Genomic DNA, 16,223 nt, shown 5'->3' with positions numbered 1-16,223 from the left:
TTTGCCCACGGGGTTAGTATCTAACGCGCCGAACAATAGCGCCGCAGCGATAAGGGCCCGAGTGATGTTGGTGTTTGTGTGGCGTTTGTCAGCAGCGCGCCAAACGCGGACGATAGTAGTGTGCGGTCCCTTTATTTACTTCGGCCGCTTGTTTGACAGATAAAGTACGTGACAGTTGGATAGCAGCAGCCTGCCTGCTGTTGTTTGTGCACGGCTGCTTCCGATTCTATCGGTGGCAATCGTTTAGCTGGCTTTTGTGTGTTAGCGAATCAGCTGGTGTGGATGCTGCGGGCGGGCTGGTGCGGTTTTAGCTAGCAAGGCCAATAGAGGACGATCAGCCCAATGCGGCGGGCTGCCGCTGAAGGTCTCGCCATCGCAACGTGATTATCTTTCACCAATCCGTTCCGAGCAGGGGGGAAGGCCCTTTGAAGTGTTTGTCGCGCCTGGGCATCATAAATCACCAGCCGGCAACAGCGGGGTAAATTACATACCTTTGGCATTAGCGTGTTTGTGTGTCGATTGGAACTGGAGGAGGCGGTGGTACACACGATCGAATCGGTTGCGATCGTCCCAAGCATTAATGAGTGTTCCACGAATAGGTTTGTTTTATTACAGACTAACGCGCGCTAATTAGACACAGGGTTGTCGGGATTTGGTATTTGTGTGGAGTGGCACGGCACACGATTTGCAACAAAATCGAGCATAAGTTGCTGCCTGTTGAAAGGAATTGCTGGTTAGCGACGGGGAACAGTTTCTCCTTTTTCTCTCACTCTCGAGTTCAAGACGCCAACACGCTCTCCAGGCCGTGTCCTACTGCACTCCACTCGTCCTTGGCAGGCGTTGAGGGCGTTTGCTTCATAAAACACCCGTTCGCCCGTTGCATTGGCATTGAGTATCGATCGCTGGCCATTCAGCAGCATCTCTCACGGCATCGGAAGAATTTCAACCGGACCTTCGCACCGATGATACCGTGACACACAAATGCACCATGTGCACACGATCGTTTGAACCGATCGGCCGAGAGCTGTAACCCGTTTTGGGGGCGGTGGTGGTGTTGTGCCTCTGTCGAAGGTTATGGCGCCAAAACCGGTCGCCCCACCAGCACTCACTTTCCCAGGGGAGTTTTTTTTGTGCTGCGCACCAATGCTAATAAATATGCGCGAGGCAGCAGCAAACGGGGGACAAACTCACTCACTGGGGCTGTTTAGGTATGGGGACGCCACACGGCATTCGTGAACCTTCCGCGTGTCGTGTGAGTGTGTGTGTGCTGTCGAACGGTGGAGCAGCGGAAGGGACAGTGTCATGTTTGTGTTGCTTTCATGAATGGGCGCAAAAACAGCAAACAACCAAACACACAACAGGGGCACGCGATCGTGCCTTTGCGTGATCGCCGAGTCGGAGCAGCAAAATAGTAAACAGTATTCCGCGATCGTCGAGTGCGGCGGTTGTGCTTTCCGATGGTGTTTGGCATCCGTATCGGGCATCCAAGAACAACAGTACGATTTTGCTGCAGTTTAGTTGGGGGGAGGGAGGGTTAGATATTTTGGAGCAATCAAAACAAACCTTGACCTTGTTCTTGATAACTTCGTGTCAAGGATATGAAACTCTTCATACTCAGTACCTTCTGAAGGCTTTTTCTCGTCTAAAGGATGCTCATTATGGAAACATGTTGCGAGTTTTTGTGGTGTGGTGTTGAAGATGTCTCACCGGTCACCTGACACGGGCACTGCATTCCAATTCCCTACCCCTCGAGTGGTTTGTGTACAACTTCCCGACCGCGGGAAGAAAGGCTCATCATCATTCAACAGTGCGCGACAGTTGAATGGAGTGGAATCGTAGATTAATCTCCTACAGCGATCGGGGTGCGTATGTGCAACCAGGTGTGGAGTGTACGGTGTGCTGAAGGGGAAAGCAACAACAAGCAAAAACCCGCTCTTTAAGTGTGTTACTACCGCAATTGGTAACATGGAATTTGTAAGAACCACCCCGGGCTGGAACCACGCTGTTCCGTTTATCAGTGCAGCGACCACGGGGTTTGCCCGCGGGAAAGGAGGGTCGCAGATGATAAGATAGAAGCGAATCATTGTGCCATTAAGCGGGTTGTAAAGGCGCTGTCCAAAATGTGCGTACCCCGAAACACCCCGTTACTGGTAACTGCTAACTTGAACACCAAGACACAGCCAGCCAGCTGATGACGATAATCGTGATGTAATCGTGATTTGCCGTGAAAGGCCCAACAGGAGGAACCTGCGTTTGCGTCCGGATTAATCTCCCGCGTGTTGGGAGTCATGATTTAAGAAGGGGTGGGGAGTTTGATTTCAAGGGAAGGAAACCTGCCTCGCAAACGATTCCTTTTGTAGATTCGGCAAGGAAGGCAGCTCCAGTGTTGCAAATCGCGCATCGTAGTATGCAGATGAGCCTTGTGTTACTTATTTAGCGATTCGTTGCGATGATCGTGCATCCGATGGGCAGTCCTTAGGTAGCTTCCGAAAAAGGGATAAAGGCTGCATTTGATTTGGCGAGTGATTAAGGAAAGCAAGGTTTAACATTCCAATGTGTATGGTGTTGATTATACCTATCTTGCAGTAGAGTTCGGGGCATCCGTGTCAGTGTCCAAGTAAAAGGTGTACTTAACGAAGATCTTCCAAGAAGCACTTTTCCAAAGTATGTTGGAGCTTGCGTGATATAAAAAACAGTGCCAAAAAGCTCTTAAAAATTAAAACTAAAGTGTTCATAAAAGCGTTACATTTCCATTATTGCGCGATTAGTACATCCATTAAGTCAGTGTGCGTGTGCGTGCGTGTGCTTGTAGTGATTCCGTTAAGTTCTGGTCCTGTACCTTCCGTCCGTACCGAATGATCGAAGCAACCGTGCACTCTGTCGTACGAGGTGTGAAAAGCTTGCACAAAAACGTTCACTCTTCACCTGCCGAAGGTTGTTGAGAACAGTTCCCATCGCTGTGGAAGTATTGCAACGGGGTCCTTCTCCTCCTTCCCAACCCCCACGGAGTTTACCAGCTGCAGCTGCAAGACAGTAGTGCAACATGGCCAGTAAAAAGGCCCGCCGGGTAGGTGTTTCTTCTTCTTCTTTTCCTCCTGTCGGTAAAATAGCTGTGCCACGTGAGCTGTCATAAATTGTATCATTAATTGATTGCAACCACTCGGCCATCCTCCTCCTCCTCATCATCATCATCATCATCGACTGTTGTTACAGTATAATGTACGCACCGTGTTGCATATTTATCAGTCTGAATAATGTCTGCTAAGAATGCAGTGTTGTGGAAGGTTGTGAAAAGAGACGAATGGCTCCGGAAAGCTTCGAATGCGCTGGGAAATATAACTATTGCTGTTTTTTGTTCTTACATTACCATCATGCGTCGGATCCTTTCTTTTTTTTTCTCTCCCCCACTTCTCTGACGTTCGGTGCAATCGAGTCTGGCTGTCTCCCTACTGCAAACGGCGACCGGTACTAACCAAACCGTCTGGAGGAGAGTGTAAGACTGCCTGCGTAAGGGGCAACGTTGCTAACATTGACCTGGATTTTCGGGCCGCCAGTTTTGCCGTTTCAATTCTGCTTTACACAAACCGTTCCAACAGCGCAGCGCGGTAAATTGCGTTGGTGCGCCAATGTCACGCCTCGCGATAGGGGACGACGATCGGAGTCGGAATTCGTTCGTTGCATCCGCTGGCCGTCGCATGGCGTGTGCATGTGCATGTTGCAGGCAGCAACCTTGGTAATGCTGAACCGTCGATATCATCTCCCAACTCGTCCGTGGTGGAAGCAGGACAGTTTGTTTTATGTTTCCGTTTACGGCGGACTCAGTGGACCGAGTTTCGCCGTCCGAAGGGATACTTTGATGGCGCCAGTCGGGAGATGACGGGATTGAAAACAAACACCAATGAGATGTTTATGGGTCTGTGTGCGTGTGTGTAAAGGATCGAATGGTTCCGGATGTCCGGTCCGGAAAATATGAGGAAAATGGGATGAATCGATAAGCATTTAAAATGAGCAATGAATCATATGTAAAGGACAGCTTGGTGGCGTAACGTACTCTGTTTGCGAATCCATCTAATGGAGTTTCAATGTTAGAGGACAATTCAAAAGAATCACCAAATCACTCAGTACCAGCACGCTTTCTACAGCCCTCGATGGTCAACGCATCAACTCGGCATACTTGCATGCCTGATTCCAATATCACTGTTCATACAAAGATTGTAACGGGTCCACGCGTCTAACGCAAACAGCAGGCAGTGAAAAACAGCAAGATCGCGATAGACAACCCAACCACACTCTGTCTTGATGACTCGCAATGTGATGTTTCTCAATATAGCCTGGACAATAAACACTCCTTGGCTCCTTGGATGCCCGACAGTGTGAAGATACGTTAGACAGAGCGCCTGGTAGTCGGTCGGAGGTCGTTGGCAATCCGCCGTCTGGTACGATATCTCCACACCGAATGAGTCCACCCCTGCCGGTGGCCACACATTGGTGGTCGTGTGCATTGGCCGACCGTCGCTATATGCATGATGCCATGCCTATGTGCTCCGTCGTTGGGGGTGTTGGTGGTATCGGTTCGAGCACCCGGTTCAGCCACCAACACTGACGTGCGTCGAGATAGAGGGATAGAGACACACGATCTGCTGCACACTTCTCCACCGAGATAGAGAGGCCAGCCGTTCGTTTAATTGGCTTTTAAACAATTTCCCGCACCCAAATCGCGTCATTCCGCGCTCGGTGTTAGTTGCGTACCGATACACCATACTGTACAGTACAATACGCGAGGAGTCGGGTTTGGTGTCTCCCGGTCTCTGCTCTGCTAGTAATACGGTGTTGTAACCGCCCTGCGAACGCATCCGCATACTGTGCGTTCGGCCGGGTCGGGTGTGGGTGACTTCCAAGTTCACTTTCGCATGTGCGATCAGTGTGGTGTGGATTGGGGTTTTGGGAAACATCGATCAAGCGATTCCCCGGGCATTCGAGGTTGCTCTTAGTGATGTGTGAGGTTCAATAAGGTGTGAAATTGAAATAGTGGCTAGAGTTCCGTTTCGTCTTCATATACCTTGGATTATAAGTTCGTGTAGCAGCGTGCAACAGTGTGTCCAGTGCCAACCATGACCAGTAAAGCGAGCAAAACCACGGTGAGCTGACAACCCGACCAGTACCAGAACCATGTAGTCACCACGATCGCTGCGCTGGGGGGAGCAAAACGTACCAGTTGCTGGGCGAAAGTGATCGTCAATCGTACATTCTTTAATTGGCATTAATTGAGCTGTTTTGATGCATCCAAACTGAAATTTGAAAACCATGGGAGTGTGTTGTCCAGGCGAAGTGACGAACGGGTCGTCTGGACCCAGTAGAACCACATTCACTTTTCGATTATGTAAGATCAGTGGAGTGACAATGTGGCGATGATGTTTTATTAGAATAATCGACAATATCTCAGCAATTTTGAAATGTTCTATAAGTTGGAAATGCGCGCGAGTGTGTGTGTGTATGTTCAAATGTAGTCCATTCAGGAGTTCAGAAGCACACTTGTTGGAACCTCTGAAGAATGCAACATCGCTAGTAACAACGTGATGGGCTAAAGTGATGGCTGGTGATGAAGATTTCGTTCATCACAGCAATACCCCCAGGCCCCCAATAAATATGTCCCAATTCAATACAATGCAATGGCCAATAAATCTACCGAGTGTCGCTGGAGTGCCCTGGGCTGCCCTTCGCTTAGATGGATGACCGCGTGTGGCTTGACAAGCAGAGATACGTAATAATAGGAGCACTTCAGATCGCATCGATCCCCCTCTCCCCCTCATTGCTTTGTAATGCACAGGGATTGATAATGATAACTCGATAATGGCAATAATAGCCGGAGTACACAAGTACTACCCTTCAAACTGCTGACGGGTTGCTGGGTCGCCCCGGCTAACCAATACCTGCCATGACAGCAATGGTGGTGGAAAATGGATCGGACATTATTCGACCATTCATCTCGCTGCTTGTGTATCTTATCGCAGCGGTTGCGACCGTGTTGCGTGTGTTGTTCACTCCTTTACTACTAGCCCCACTTGCCCCCACGATAATCTGTTACCGTAATGGGGCACTGATCGTGAAGGGAGCGAGGGGGTATCTGTGTGTTGCCAAGAGGGGCCAAGAAGGAAGGGATGTATTTTGGAGTGTGTCTCTGGAATTCCATGCCCCCTCGATGAGTGTCATTGAAGCTTAACTCTCGAGCCATCCTTTTGATTGACCACTGGCAGGAGGGGAATCTAACGGACGAGTGGTGCGCAGCTGCGCTCTTCCGAACGATAATAATTGCTAACACGTGACATATGCCCTTACCCTCACACAAGGCGGTCACACACACACACAGCACTGACCGAGGAATACCTGTAGCAATGCGTGCCCAGGCGGAATGACAATTTATTTTGTGCCCGGGAGTTTTCAATCTTTTCCTCCCCAGTGAACAATAATCTACCGAACCCTTCCGCCACGATATGATCTGACGTTTGATTACGTTCCATTTTTCATCACGATCATCATGATGAGTGACGTGTGGCAAGGGGGGGGGGGGGGGGGGGTATAGAGAGGGAACGTCGCATGTCCGGTAGTGGTAAATCCCTTCGGACGTGCGCATTCTAGTGGACAGTTGGGAAACTAGAAAAAAAAAAACACGATGTAACGACACGATGTTTGTGCGGGCCGCTGCTGCCTGGGTGCCATTGATGATGGAGATTGCTGCTTCCCGAGAGGTACCACGGGGGAATATTGTCCCACGATGGCTGCAACATTGTTGCACCACCCCAGAGGCCCTTCTTCCCCTTTTTATATTTTCATGTGGAATTACAAGATTGAATAATTAAAATATGGCCTCTGGTGTGTTTGTGTCGCAGATGACTCCATACATGTAGCGCTGGCATGTAAGTTTAATCATTCAACCATTTAGTAGACGGCGAATGTGGCCGTCCCGATGACTCACCAAACAGAACGCACCGCCCAGCTATCAGCTGACCTCCTTTTGTTGTTGCGAAGTCTTGCGAAGAAAGGGCGTCACTCAGTACTTCACGACACAACCGGCACAACCGCCACACTAACAACTGCATGTGCGTTTGCTGTTATTTGTGCAACTGCTCTTTCCTAGCGGTTGTGGGGCGTTCTTGTTGTTTCGTCGTTCGTTCTTAGTCTCTTAGGAATAAAGAGGGCTAGTAAAAGTAGTATAAAAAGCGCCCATGGCATGCTTGCTATACGCCGGAAGAGACATCCACAGTTTATTCCCCTCCTAGCGACAGCGAGTCTTTTTGGAGCGAAACTCCATCCCCCTAACAAAGCGAATGGTGGGTTGCGGCTGGTTGGCTAGCTGTTTACAGTCGGCTGCCAACTTGCTTTGGCTGTGGAGCTGTAGCGAATGATACTGTAATAGCGATAAATCGCGCTTTATGTTTCCAGCCAAGCGTCTGGTTTGAGTTGAATGTACAAAACGCAACCATACGTGTACCCCAGTGCAAGTGTGCAAGCCAATGCAATAGTCTAATAGTAACGGAGGATCGTCATTTACTACTTCAAACCAATAACCCCCGGACAGAGTTGCGTCTATTTTGAATGTGCAGATATTGCTATCGATCTGTCACATAAAAAAGGAACGATTTGTCACTGACGATACACTCGAAAGATGGTAGAGTGCAGACTACTGCGACGACTGCTTGTTAGTGGTCGATCACCTTCATTTACCTTCGCGTGCTCCACCAGAGCTACACCCCTGGCCTGGCCGTCTGCACTAGACGTGCCATTGAAGTGTGGTGGGCATATTTCCGTCCTACTGCGATTGTCGTTTCTATAGCTGTTTGAGTGTGTCTCAATACTTGAGATATCTGTACTGTGGGAACCCAGCGTTCTCATCCCCTATCCCCCAAAAAAAACCCACCTGTTGACTGTTTTTGGCAAGCGAAGTGGTGGGCAAGAGGCTGCGGAAAGTAGTGTGACCAAAGGTAGTGTGTGGTGGAATGGTAGCAATATTTGCCAGTGCACAAACCACCCCGCATTTCCACAGGGGTTCGTTTCTTTCAACTGACGTCTTTCTCCACCCGAGCTTCCTTATCCCGTGGACAGCCCAACTCCTCCCCCCTTGTACTGTGTGTTACTGTTATTGCAGTCGCCAGTCTTTCTGGTTTCGAGGATGGGTTTTTTGTGTCTAAAAATAAAGCTGTGCCATCGAACGGGAGAGAAGGAAAGAAAGAACGAGCACACACAAAACCGCCCGCGCGCGTCATGCCCTGTCGTCTGTCCGTCATCCGCAGGGGGACAGTGAGTGTCGCGTGCCGGCTTCCTGCAAACGGTCGTCAATGGCTGTGCGGTACACAGCGGAAGGGTCTACTCTTCCCCCTTCCCTCCCTCCCTTGTTGGTTGTCTGGTAGTGTACGGCCTTCACTTCCGCCGGCGCACACACACGGTAGACAATGTGGCAGCGGGGTGGTTTTTTCCGTTTCGTGCCCATTCCCGGGTCGGCTTTTTATCCTGAGGCATTGATTTTATTTTTTCTCTCTCTGTGAAGCGATTGACAAATTGACGTTACGCTTCAATGGATCCTCATCTGGGATCTAGGAAAAGGATAAAAAAGGAATGGGAATTGGTAGAATCTGTGCTATACGGACGGGATGGTTATTTTATGCAGGTGTTGTTTACGGTACGCGCTTATCGGTTTGGGACGGCGGAGCTGGAAAGCGAATAGGAAAATAGACTAATATGGCTTAGGTTTTTTAATTGGATAGGTTTGCAGAACCGAACGAGAGACGAGAGTTTGTTATGGCTCTTGTCTCACACATCAGTGCGGCGTTGCGATGGGTGGAAAATCATTTGATCGAAAAAGATGATGAGATAGTGACGGAATTAAAATCGGTGACAGTCGTTGGGAAGCTTTTCGTGCGCAATGTAATACGGTGGCTCACTAACCCAAGTGTTTTACTGTACGCAACATTTATAGCTAATTTCTATTGGCTTTAGGTCTTTTGATATTTGCGGAACTCTTACTTTTTTAGAAAAATAGACTTTTTTCATTACTTTTATGCAACCTGAGAAGTCGAGTTGTTGGATCTTTTTAGCTGATGCGGGACCTAAAATGTGGCACATGTGTCCATATAACCATAGATGTACCTTCAACTGTATGACATCGAATGATGGTGCTTTTGTACATTTAAGCCAAAATATGATAGGCAAAGTATGATAATCTGCCTGCTTTAAAACTTAATTGACACTCAGCCAAATTGTCTATCGAATGGCATAAACAATGTGAGTGTAGCAAGGAAATTGGCCATGACATTTTTAACAAACCTCCGAAAACTTCGAGCCAAGTCAGGGATGCCAGACAAGGAGTCTCCAAATTAAGTCACGCGGGGCTATTTCATACAAAAATTATAAAAAAATATGATTTATATAAAAATACTTTTAAGAAGGGTTTTATATTTCAATACTAGAAAATTGGTGTCAAAATTGTATATTTCTTGTTTTTGCTTTCTATACAAACCATGATTTCTACATTCACTATAAAAAAAAGGAAAAATAATGTTCAATAATATAATCTTAAATCAATGCTCCCACATTCTGAGAAGATCAAAGACCCTTGTCATAAGCAAGGGTTGTATACTCTTCAAATACATTTGAACAATATCTATTGTACTGCGAATCATAAATCATTGGATGGAGAATGGATAGATAATCGATTGTAAGGGATGGATGATACAATTTTGAACCAACCAAAGTAATCCTGCAATATCCGTTGTAAGTATGGCATTACGCTTTGGCGAAATGAGCTTTTCTTATCACATCAGTATCATCAGTTGACTTTTTAAAAAAATATGTTTGCCTTTTTTCAAAGCCACGACCAGTCAATAGATCTTCTTCTTCTATTTGGCGTAACATCCTACGCGGACATGCCCGTCCTATACAGGCTTTCGAGACTTAATTCATTACCACACAGCCGGATAGCCAATCCTTGCTACGGGGTGACGGTCCATTCTAGGTTTGAACCCATGACGGGCATGTTATTGAGTCGTACGAGTTGACGACTGTACCACGGGACTGTACCGCGGTACTGTACCGAGTTGACCGACCAGTCAATAGATGCTTTTGTATAACAATAGCCATCATATTTGAGCATTAATTCATTACTTGGCGCGTTACTTGTTGCCTCCATGTCCTAGATGCGACTTCCTTTTTCTTGCACTTCCTCGTAAGTTACTGCATTAAGACTCACAAACTACGCTATCTAGATATAACTAACTTTCAATGTTATGTGTTTGTCTTGCTTTAGAAGTAAGAGGATGTTAAACAATACCCAATTGGGTAGATTCAGTCTACAGCCGTACGGTTTGGGGTGGAGTGTGTTGAACAAACCACATCCTCCAGCGAAGTTTTTATGTCCTTTTCCTCTCGAATGGGAGAAATGGCTTGTATAATATGGGTACAAATTGAAATCATATAATCTCCTCTTAAGTGGTAAATAACCGTTGTCCCAATATAGCGTTTAACTTCCATTTAAAAGCGCCACAAAAGGCGCCACACCAGCTACTCCGACTCCGAATCGTTCTAAACGAACGCGCGCCATCTCAGAGCGCTGCACATTTCGCGTCCGTAAACAATATTATTCCCTTAATTAAACTGTGCCTGGTGACGAAACCGTTTAACGCGCTAACGATGCAACACGATAAAATGTGCGCCATCCAGTTACGCAACGTAACGGAACGGTCCACCAGCAGCATGTCGGCCACGTCGGCCCGGGACGATGATGTACGAATGCGGAGGGGAGGTCGTCCTGGGTTCACCGTCTGCCTGGAGATTGCCCTCCGGTCGACCGAAATATGGAACGCACAAGTTAACATGTATTTCTCTAATTTGTGTGGCTTCTAAATCTACCAACGCGCAAAGAGGAGAGGACCGACAAAGCTTAGACCGACTTCGAGCGATTGTTTACGCCGAAGCAACTCAACTCACATCAGTCAGAAAGAATTTCATTGCAGTTGTGGGGAGGTAGAAGCGATGCTATTTTGTCATCGATTTGGATGGCGGCGGCAAGTGGTTGATTAATAGCGAAAGAAAAGCGCCTGTTGTGTTGCTGAAGGTTCTTGCGTTACTAGGCACGCGGTTGGAGTGCGCTTTCGATCCTCCCGCCGCCGCCGCCATGTGTCAGTGTTGGATGATGGATGGATTTTTAAAACAAACGTTACTCGATACGCGTTTTCGATCAATACCTTTTCGGGTGTCTTTTCCTGTTGACTGTAGTTTTTTTAATCATCGGAAGATAGAGCAAACAGTGGACAACCTCACCCAAAACTTAGGTTTGCGCTGTCGAAATATGGGTCGCATGGTTGGGTGGGCAATCGAAAATGCATTAACATAATGAGCCGTTTTTGTGTCGTCCAATACGGTGTGTGCTAACCACATTTTTCTATCTTCTTTTCCCCCCATTCCAGACGGACAGTGAAATTGCGTGCGAGGAGGCGGCACGATTGACGGCCGACACACAGGAATATACATCGCCGGACGATGACGATGGAGGGTGCGAGTACCACGATATGCCGCCCCCACCGGACGGTGGGTAAGTGTATACCAGTCGCAGATCGTAAAATCCCCCCCGCTAATCGCTCGATAATGCTTCCTTTTCCAGATACGGCTGGGTGATCGTATTCGCCTCGTTTATGTGCAACATGATCGTGGACGGCATCGCGTACACGTTCGGCGTGTTCCTGAACGAGTTCGTGGTGTACTTCGGCGAGGGCAAGGGTACGGTGGCCTGGGTGGGCAGCTTGCTCAGCGGTATGTACCTGAGCGCCGGTCCGGTTGTGTCCGCGCTGGCCAACAAGTACGGCTGCCGGGCGGTGTGTATCGCGGGCAGCATCATCTCCTGCGCGGCGTTTGCGCTCAGCACGCTCAGCACCTCCGTGACGATGCTGATGCTCACGTACGGCGTGATGGGCGGCATCGGGTTCGGGCTGATCTATCTGCCCGCGGTCGTGGCCGTCGGGTACTACTTCGAAACGAAGCGCTCGCTCGCCACCGGCATTGCCGTGTGCGGGTCCGGGTTCGGCACGTTCGCGTTCGCACCGCTCGCGAACATGCTGCTGGAAAACTTTGACTGGAAAAACTCCAACCTCATCCTGGCCGGGCTGATACTGAACTGTGCCGTGTTTGGGGCGATGATGCGACCGCTCACCTACCCGAAGGAGGACAAGGTGAAGCCGCTGATGCAGCGCATGTACGAGGAAAAGCGGCTGCAGATGGAGCGCGGCTCGATCGGTGGGTCGTACTTTATGGTTCAGCTGCCGGACGGCACGATGGAGAAAAGACTGAAGGCGCCGCTGAACGCGGACCCGGGCGTACACTCGAGCCTGGCGCTGGACCAGCTGGCCGCCCAGCAGGGCGGCATGCATCCGGTGGCCACCCTGCCCACCATTTCCGAGTTTAAGGCGCAGGAGCAGAACGGCAGCAGCGGCTCGTCGTCCGAGTCGAGCCAGATCGAGATGAAGAAACCGCTGAACAAGAAGCGCAACACCAACTCGGAGTCCGATGCCGCCGACTACGGGGCGGACAATATGCCCCGCAATGCCTCACAGCCTGCCTTTACCAGCCATCAGTCGGGTGAGTCGGGTTCGGGTGGTTCGGCTGATTCGCCTTTTCCCCTTCGCCGACCGGACAGCAGGAAACACTAATGGGGGATGAATTTTGTTTTTTTTTTGGTTTATCTGTTTTTTGTAGGCATGCCGAAGAATGGTTCCGTACCGACGTTCGATCGCGTCCGCAAACACTCGACCGGGGAACGGTTCAAACCGTCGCTCGCCGCCATCAAGGCTAGCTCGCGGGGCGATGTCGGTAGCAACGGTGACGTACGTAAATCCATGCATCTCAGACTCTCGCGCGGCTCAGTCAATGGCAGCAAAAATAATAACGCTGAAGAATTCGTTAGTAGCCAATTTTTCTGTCCACTTCTTTTTGTTTTTTCTCTTTCCCAACTACAAAAACACTACGATTGGGGTCCGGAACCCCTACAAGTTCTTCATTTGGTTTTGTGTGCCCTTTCTCTCTCTCTCTCTCTCTCTTACTGTTTAGCAGTTGTGTAAACTAGGTTCGGTTTGATGCTGCCGTACACGGCGCGGTTTTAGTTTTTGGTTTTAATCTACTTAACACGGTGTGGACTATCTCTTCTAAAACCCTTATCCTACTATGTACTATGTATTTAGAGAGCTGTAACACTTTTAATCTGTTTCCTAGTAGGCGATCTGTTTATATTTTCCCATATTAATACCCCACCCCATTAACACCCAGTAGCGATATTTCTTGCAAACAACCAAAACCCGTAACCCGTCCTCCTCCCACTAAAAACCAACCGTTGCTCTACAATGTATGTGCAAATTGGCGGCGCGTGCGCCTGTGTGTGAAGTAATTGCCTAAAATTAACGATAGCATGGAAAAAAGACGGTAGGGTGTATTAAGTTTTTTTAACACCACTCGCTAATAACCCGTTCTGTGTAAGCTCCTTGGAGAATGGACGACGTTAAATTTAGAACCACTCTTGGACGGCAACCAAAAGACTAACAGGCCTGCTAGAAAGGATGCCGCCTAAGCTTTCTCGCGTACGTGTGTGAAATGGTTCTCACTCTGTGTTTGGCTGGCTAGCTAGCGGCGCTGTCTGGGGCTCTGGATGCTAAAAACAAAACCGCCAAAACGTATACACTGTGATTTGCGGACCAAAGGTGTAGCAAGTAGAGAAAACAAAAAAAGGCATTATTCAGCGCTATTATCAGAGCTCACATTAACTTGACCACGTGGGGAGAGCTATCGTCATTCATTTCCTCGCATTGCATTGCACCTGAACTGCACCTCATTTTGCACGCATTGCGCAGAGGGAATAGCCAGTCTATAGCGTACAGCATTTCGATGGGTCTTCCATTCATTTACAGGGTTTGCCACCAGGGGTTCTCATAGTTGTGGGACACTTCCTTGACTCTTTCTTATGGGAAGTGAACTTCATACAGGGTTTCTAACCATATAAAAGAATAGCTCAATCACTTAGGGGAATTGTTTCAAATCGGTAGGGGAATGTTGCAAGCATGCTGTGGAAGTTTGTAATCATATAGGGGAGCTTTGCAATCGACTAGGAGAATTTTGCAAACATATGGAGCTATGGAGCTGTCATCAGACTGTGTGTGCCGCTGTAAATACTCTAAAATATTTTCGTTAATTTTACTACTTTTTCATGTTTAGTTGTGTAGTTGCAGCAGGATTTATTTAGTTTATCATGTGTAAAGCTGAATGCCACACAAAAACAACTCCGAATAATGTTTAAAAAAAAAACATCATCGGTATCAATTCGAAGCTTTTTACAGCGGCACCCACAGTCTGATGACAGCTCCACAGTATGCTTACAAAAGTCCCCTAATCGATTGCAAAACTCCCCTAAGTGATTGCAAACTTCCGCAGCATGCTTGCAACGTTCCGCTAAGTGATTGAACTATTCCCTTATATGTTTCGAAACGCTGTATGATGGAAATTGGACTCTATGGCAACATTTTTGACCAGGTTCATTTGAAATTCTTATTGTATTTGTTCAACAATGGTGCTATAGCGTCCAATTCCCATTACAATAAGTTCTTTTCACGTAAGATAGAGTCAATAAAGTGACCCACAGCTATGAGAACTCCTGAAAAACCCTGTATGCGATCGCTGTTATTTGTTGCTTTTAGCTCATTTGTTAGTAACTTGTTAGTTTATTAGGATAGCACACGCAAAAATTGCATCATTTTGGCAAGCAAGTAGCTTAATTAGCTTATTTTTTTCGCACATTTATATTTTTTGCAATAGTTGTTGGTTATAGCTATTCTAGCAAAGCTTCACTAGTTAGCAGTTGCTCATTTTTCGCTTATCGCCTTAGTCCTGCTCCTGCCTTGCATCCACACACACACACACACACATTTCGTACACATTTCCCCTTCACATATTATTATATTTAAAGTGAAATGTTCTAACGATCCCTTTTGCCACCACTCACACATTGCTTACACACCCGATCGCGCACACACAGGATGATGGCAGCATGTTTACCTCAAAAGCCTCACTGAAGGCGGACCGGCCGGCAATGGTGCGTCCGCTGTCGCGTAAGGACATCTTCTACTCCGGCTCCGTCACGAACCTGAAAGAGTTCCAGTCGCAAAAGTCGCTAACGAACTATCGCAATTCCGTCGTCTCGCTGACCAAGTTCGAGAAGGAGCACCGGAACGATGTGCGGGACGATGTGGAGAAGGGGCGGGAAGAGCGTAAGTTGTACAAGTGCTACAGTGCGTGAGTGTTACATGTTTAATTTAACTTCTCTCTGCTTTCCGACAACCCACAACCCATCGCGCGGTACAGAGTACGATCTTTGCCCGTGCCTGGCGCTGCCGGAATCGTTCAAGAATGCGATCGGTGCCATGATGGATGTGAGCTTGCTGCGTGATCCCGTCTTTATGATGATTGGCGTATCGAATATCTTCGGCATGGCCGGTCTGTACGTCCCCTTCGTGTACCTGGTCGATGCGGCTGTTCTGGATGTAAGTCCCTTCGCGGATCGGTTGCAATGATCTTCAGCAAACTAACCTCTTGCTCTCTCTTTCTCTGTGTGTAGGGAATTGAACAAAACTCTGCCTCCTTCCTTATCTCGATCATTGGTATTACGAACACGGTGGGCCGTATCGTGTGCGGTTACGTTGCTGACTTCCCGCAAGTGGACGCCCTGTTTCTGAACAACATCTGTCTAGTCATCTCCACCGTAGCGGTCGCACTGACGCCTTTCTGCCACAGTTACGCCGCGTACGTGGCGATGGCGATCGCGTTCGGCATTGCCATCGGTAGGTATCGTCGTGGAGCGGTTTTTGCTCGACGATGGAACACATGCAAAAAAGCGCACTTGCATTGACCCTTGTGTTTGTTTATCTCGCTTCAGCTGGCTACATTTCACTGACGTCAATTATTCTGGTCGATCTGCTCGGGCTGGACAAGCTTACGAATGCGTTCGGTTTGCTGATTCTGTTCCGTGGTGCCGCCACGATCGTCGGCTCACCGCTGGCCGGAGCCCTGTACGATGCCACCCAGTCCTACTCCATACCGTTCTTCGTTGCCGGCGGTCTGTTTGCCCTGTCGGCCATAACTAGCTTTGCGGCACCCGCCATGAAGAGGTAAGTGCTGCGATAGTGTAGCAGAGGGAGCAA

General features: G+C 48.3%; 1 protein-coding gene across 5 annotated transcripts in view; it reads left to right on the top strand.

Moving 5' to 3' along the window:
- Window positions 1-16,223, top strand: part of LOC120949027 (monocarboxylate transporter 14-like) — a 29,457-nt gene that overhangs the window by 11,387 nt on the left and 1,847 nt on the right. For 2 of the 5 annotated variants that reach the window (XM_040365970.2, XM_040365969.2), the window contains exons 2-9: window positions 2,587-3,067; window positions 11,457-11,581; window positions 11,651-12,621; window positions 12,739-12,941; window positions 15,062-15,293; window positions 15,388-15,566; window positions 15,641-15,863; window positions 15,959-16,190. In XM_040365970.2, coding sequence (XP_040221904.1) covers window positions 3,044-3,067; window positions 11,457-11,581; window positions 11,651-12,621; window positions 12,739-12,941; window positions 15,062-15,293; window positions 15,388-15,566; window positions 15,641-15,863; window positions 15,959-16,190 — 2,189 coding nt within the window. In that variant the 5' untranslated portion in view covers window positions 2,587-3,043. Of the gene's footprint in view, window positions 1-2,586; window positions 3,068-4,747; window positions 5,139-11,456; window positions 11,582-11,650; window positions 12,622-12,738; window positions 12,942-15,061; window positions 15,294-15,387; window positions 15,567-15,640; window positions 15,864-15,958; window positions 16,191-16,223 lie in introns of those variants that run through there. The other 3 variants (XM_040365968.2, XM_040365965.2, XM_040365967.2) reach the window with 3 other exon arrangements.

Source organism: Anopheles coluzzii, chromosome 2, assembly GCF_943734685.1.
Source record: "Anopheles coluzzii chromosome 2, AcolN3, whole genome shotgun sequence".
In the NCBI taxonomy this organism is placed as follows: Eukaryota; Metazoa; Arthropoda; class Insecta; order Diptera; family Culicidae; genus Anopheles; species Anopheles coluzzii.
This window is presented reverse-complemented; position numbering and strand designations above follow the sequence as displayed.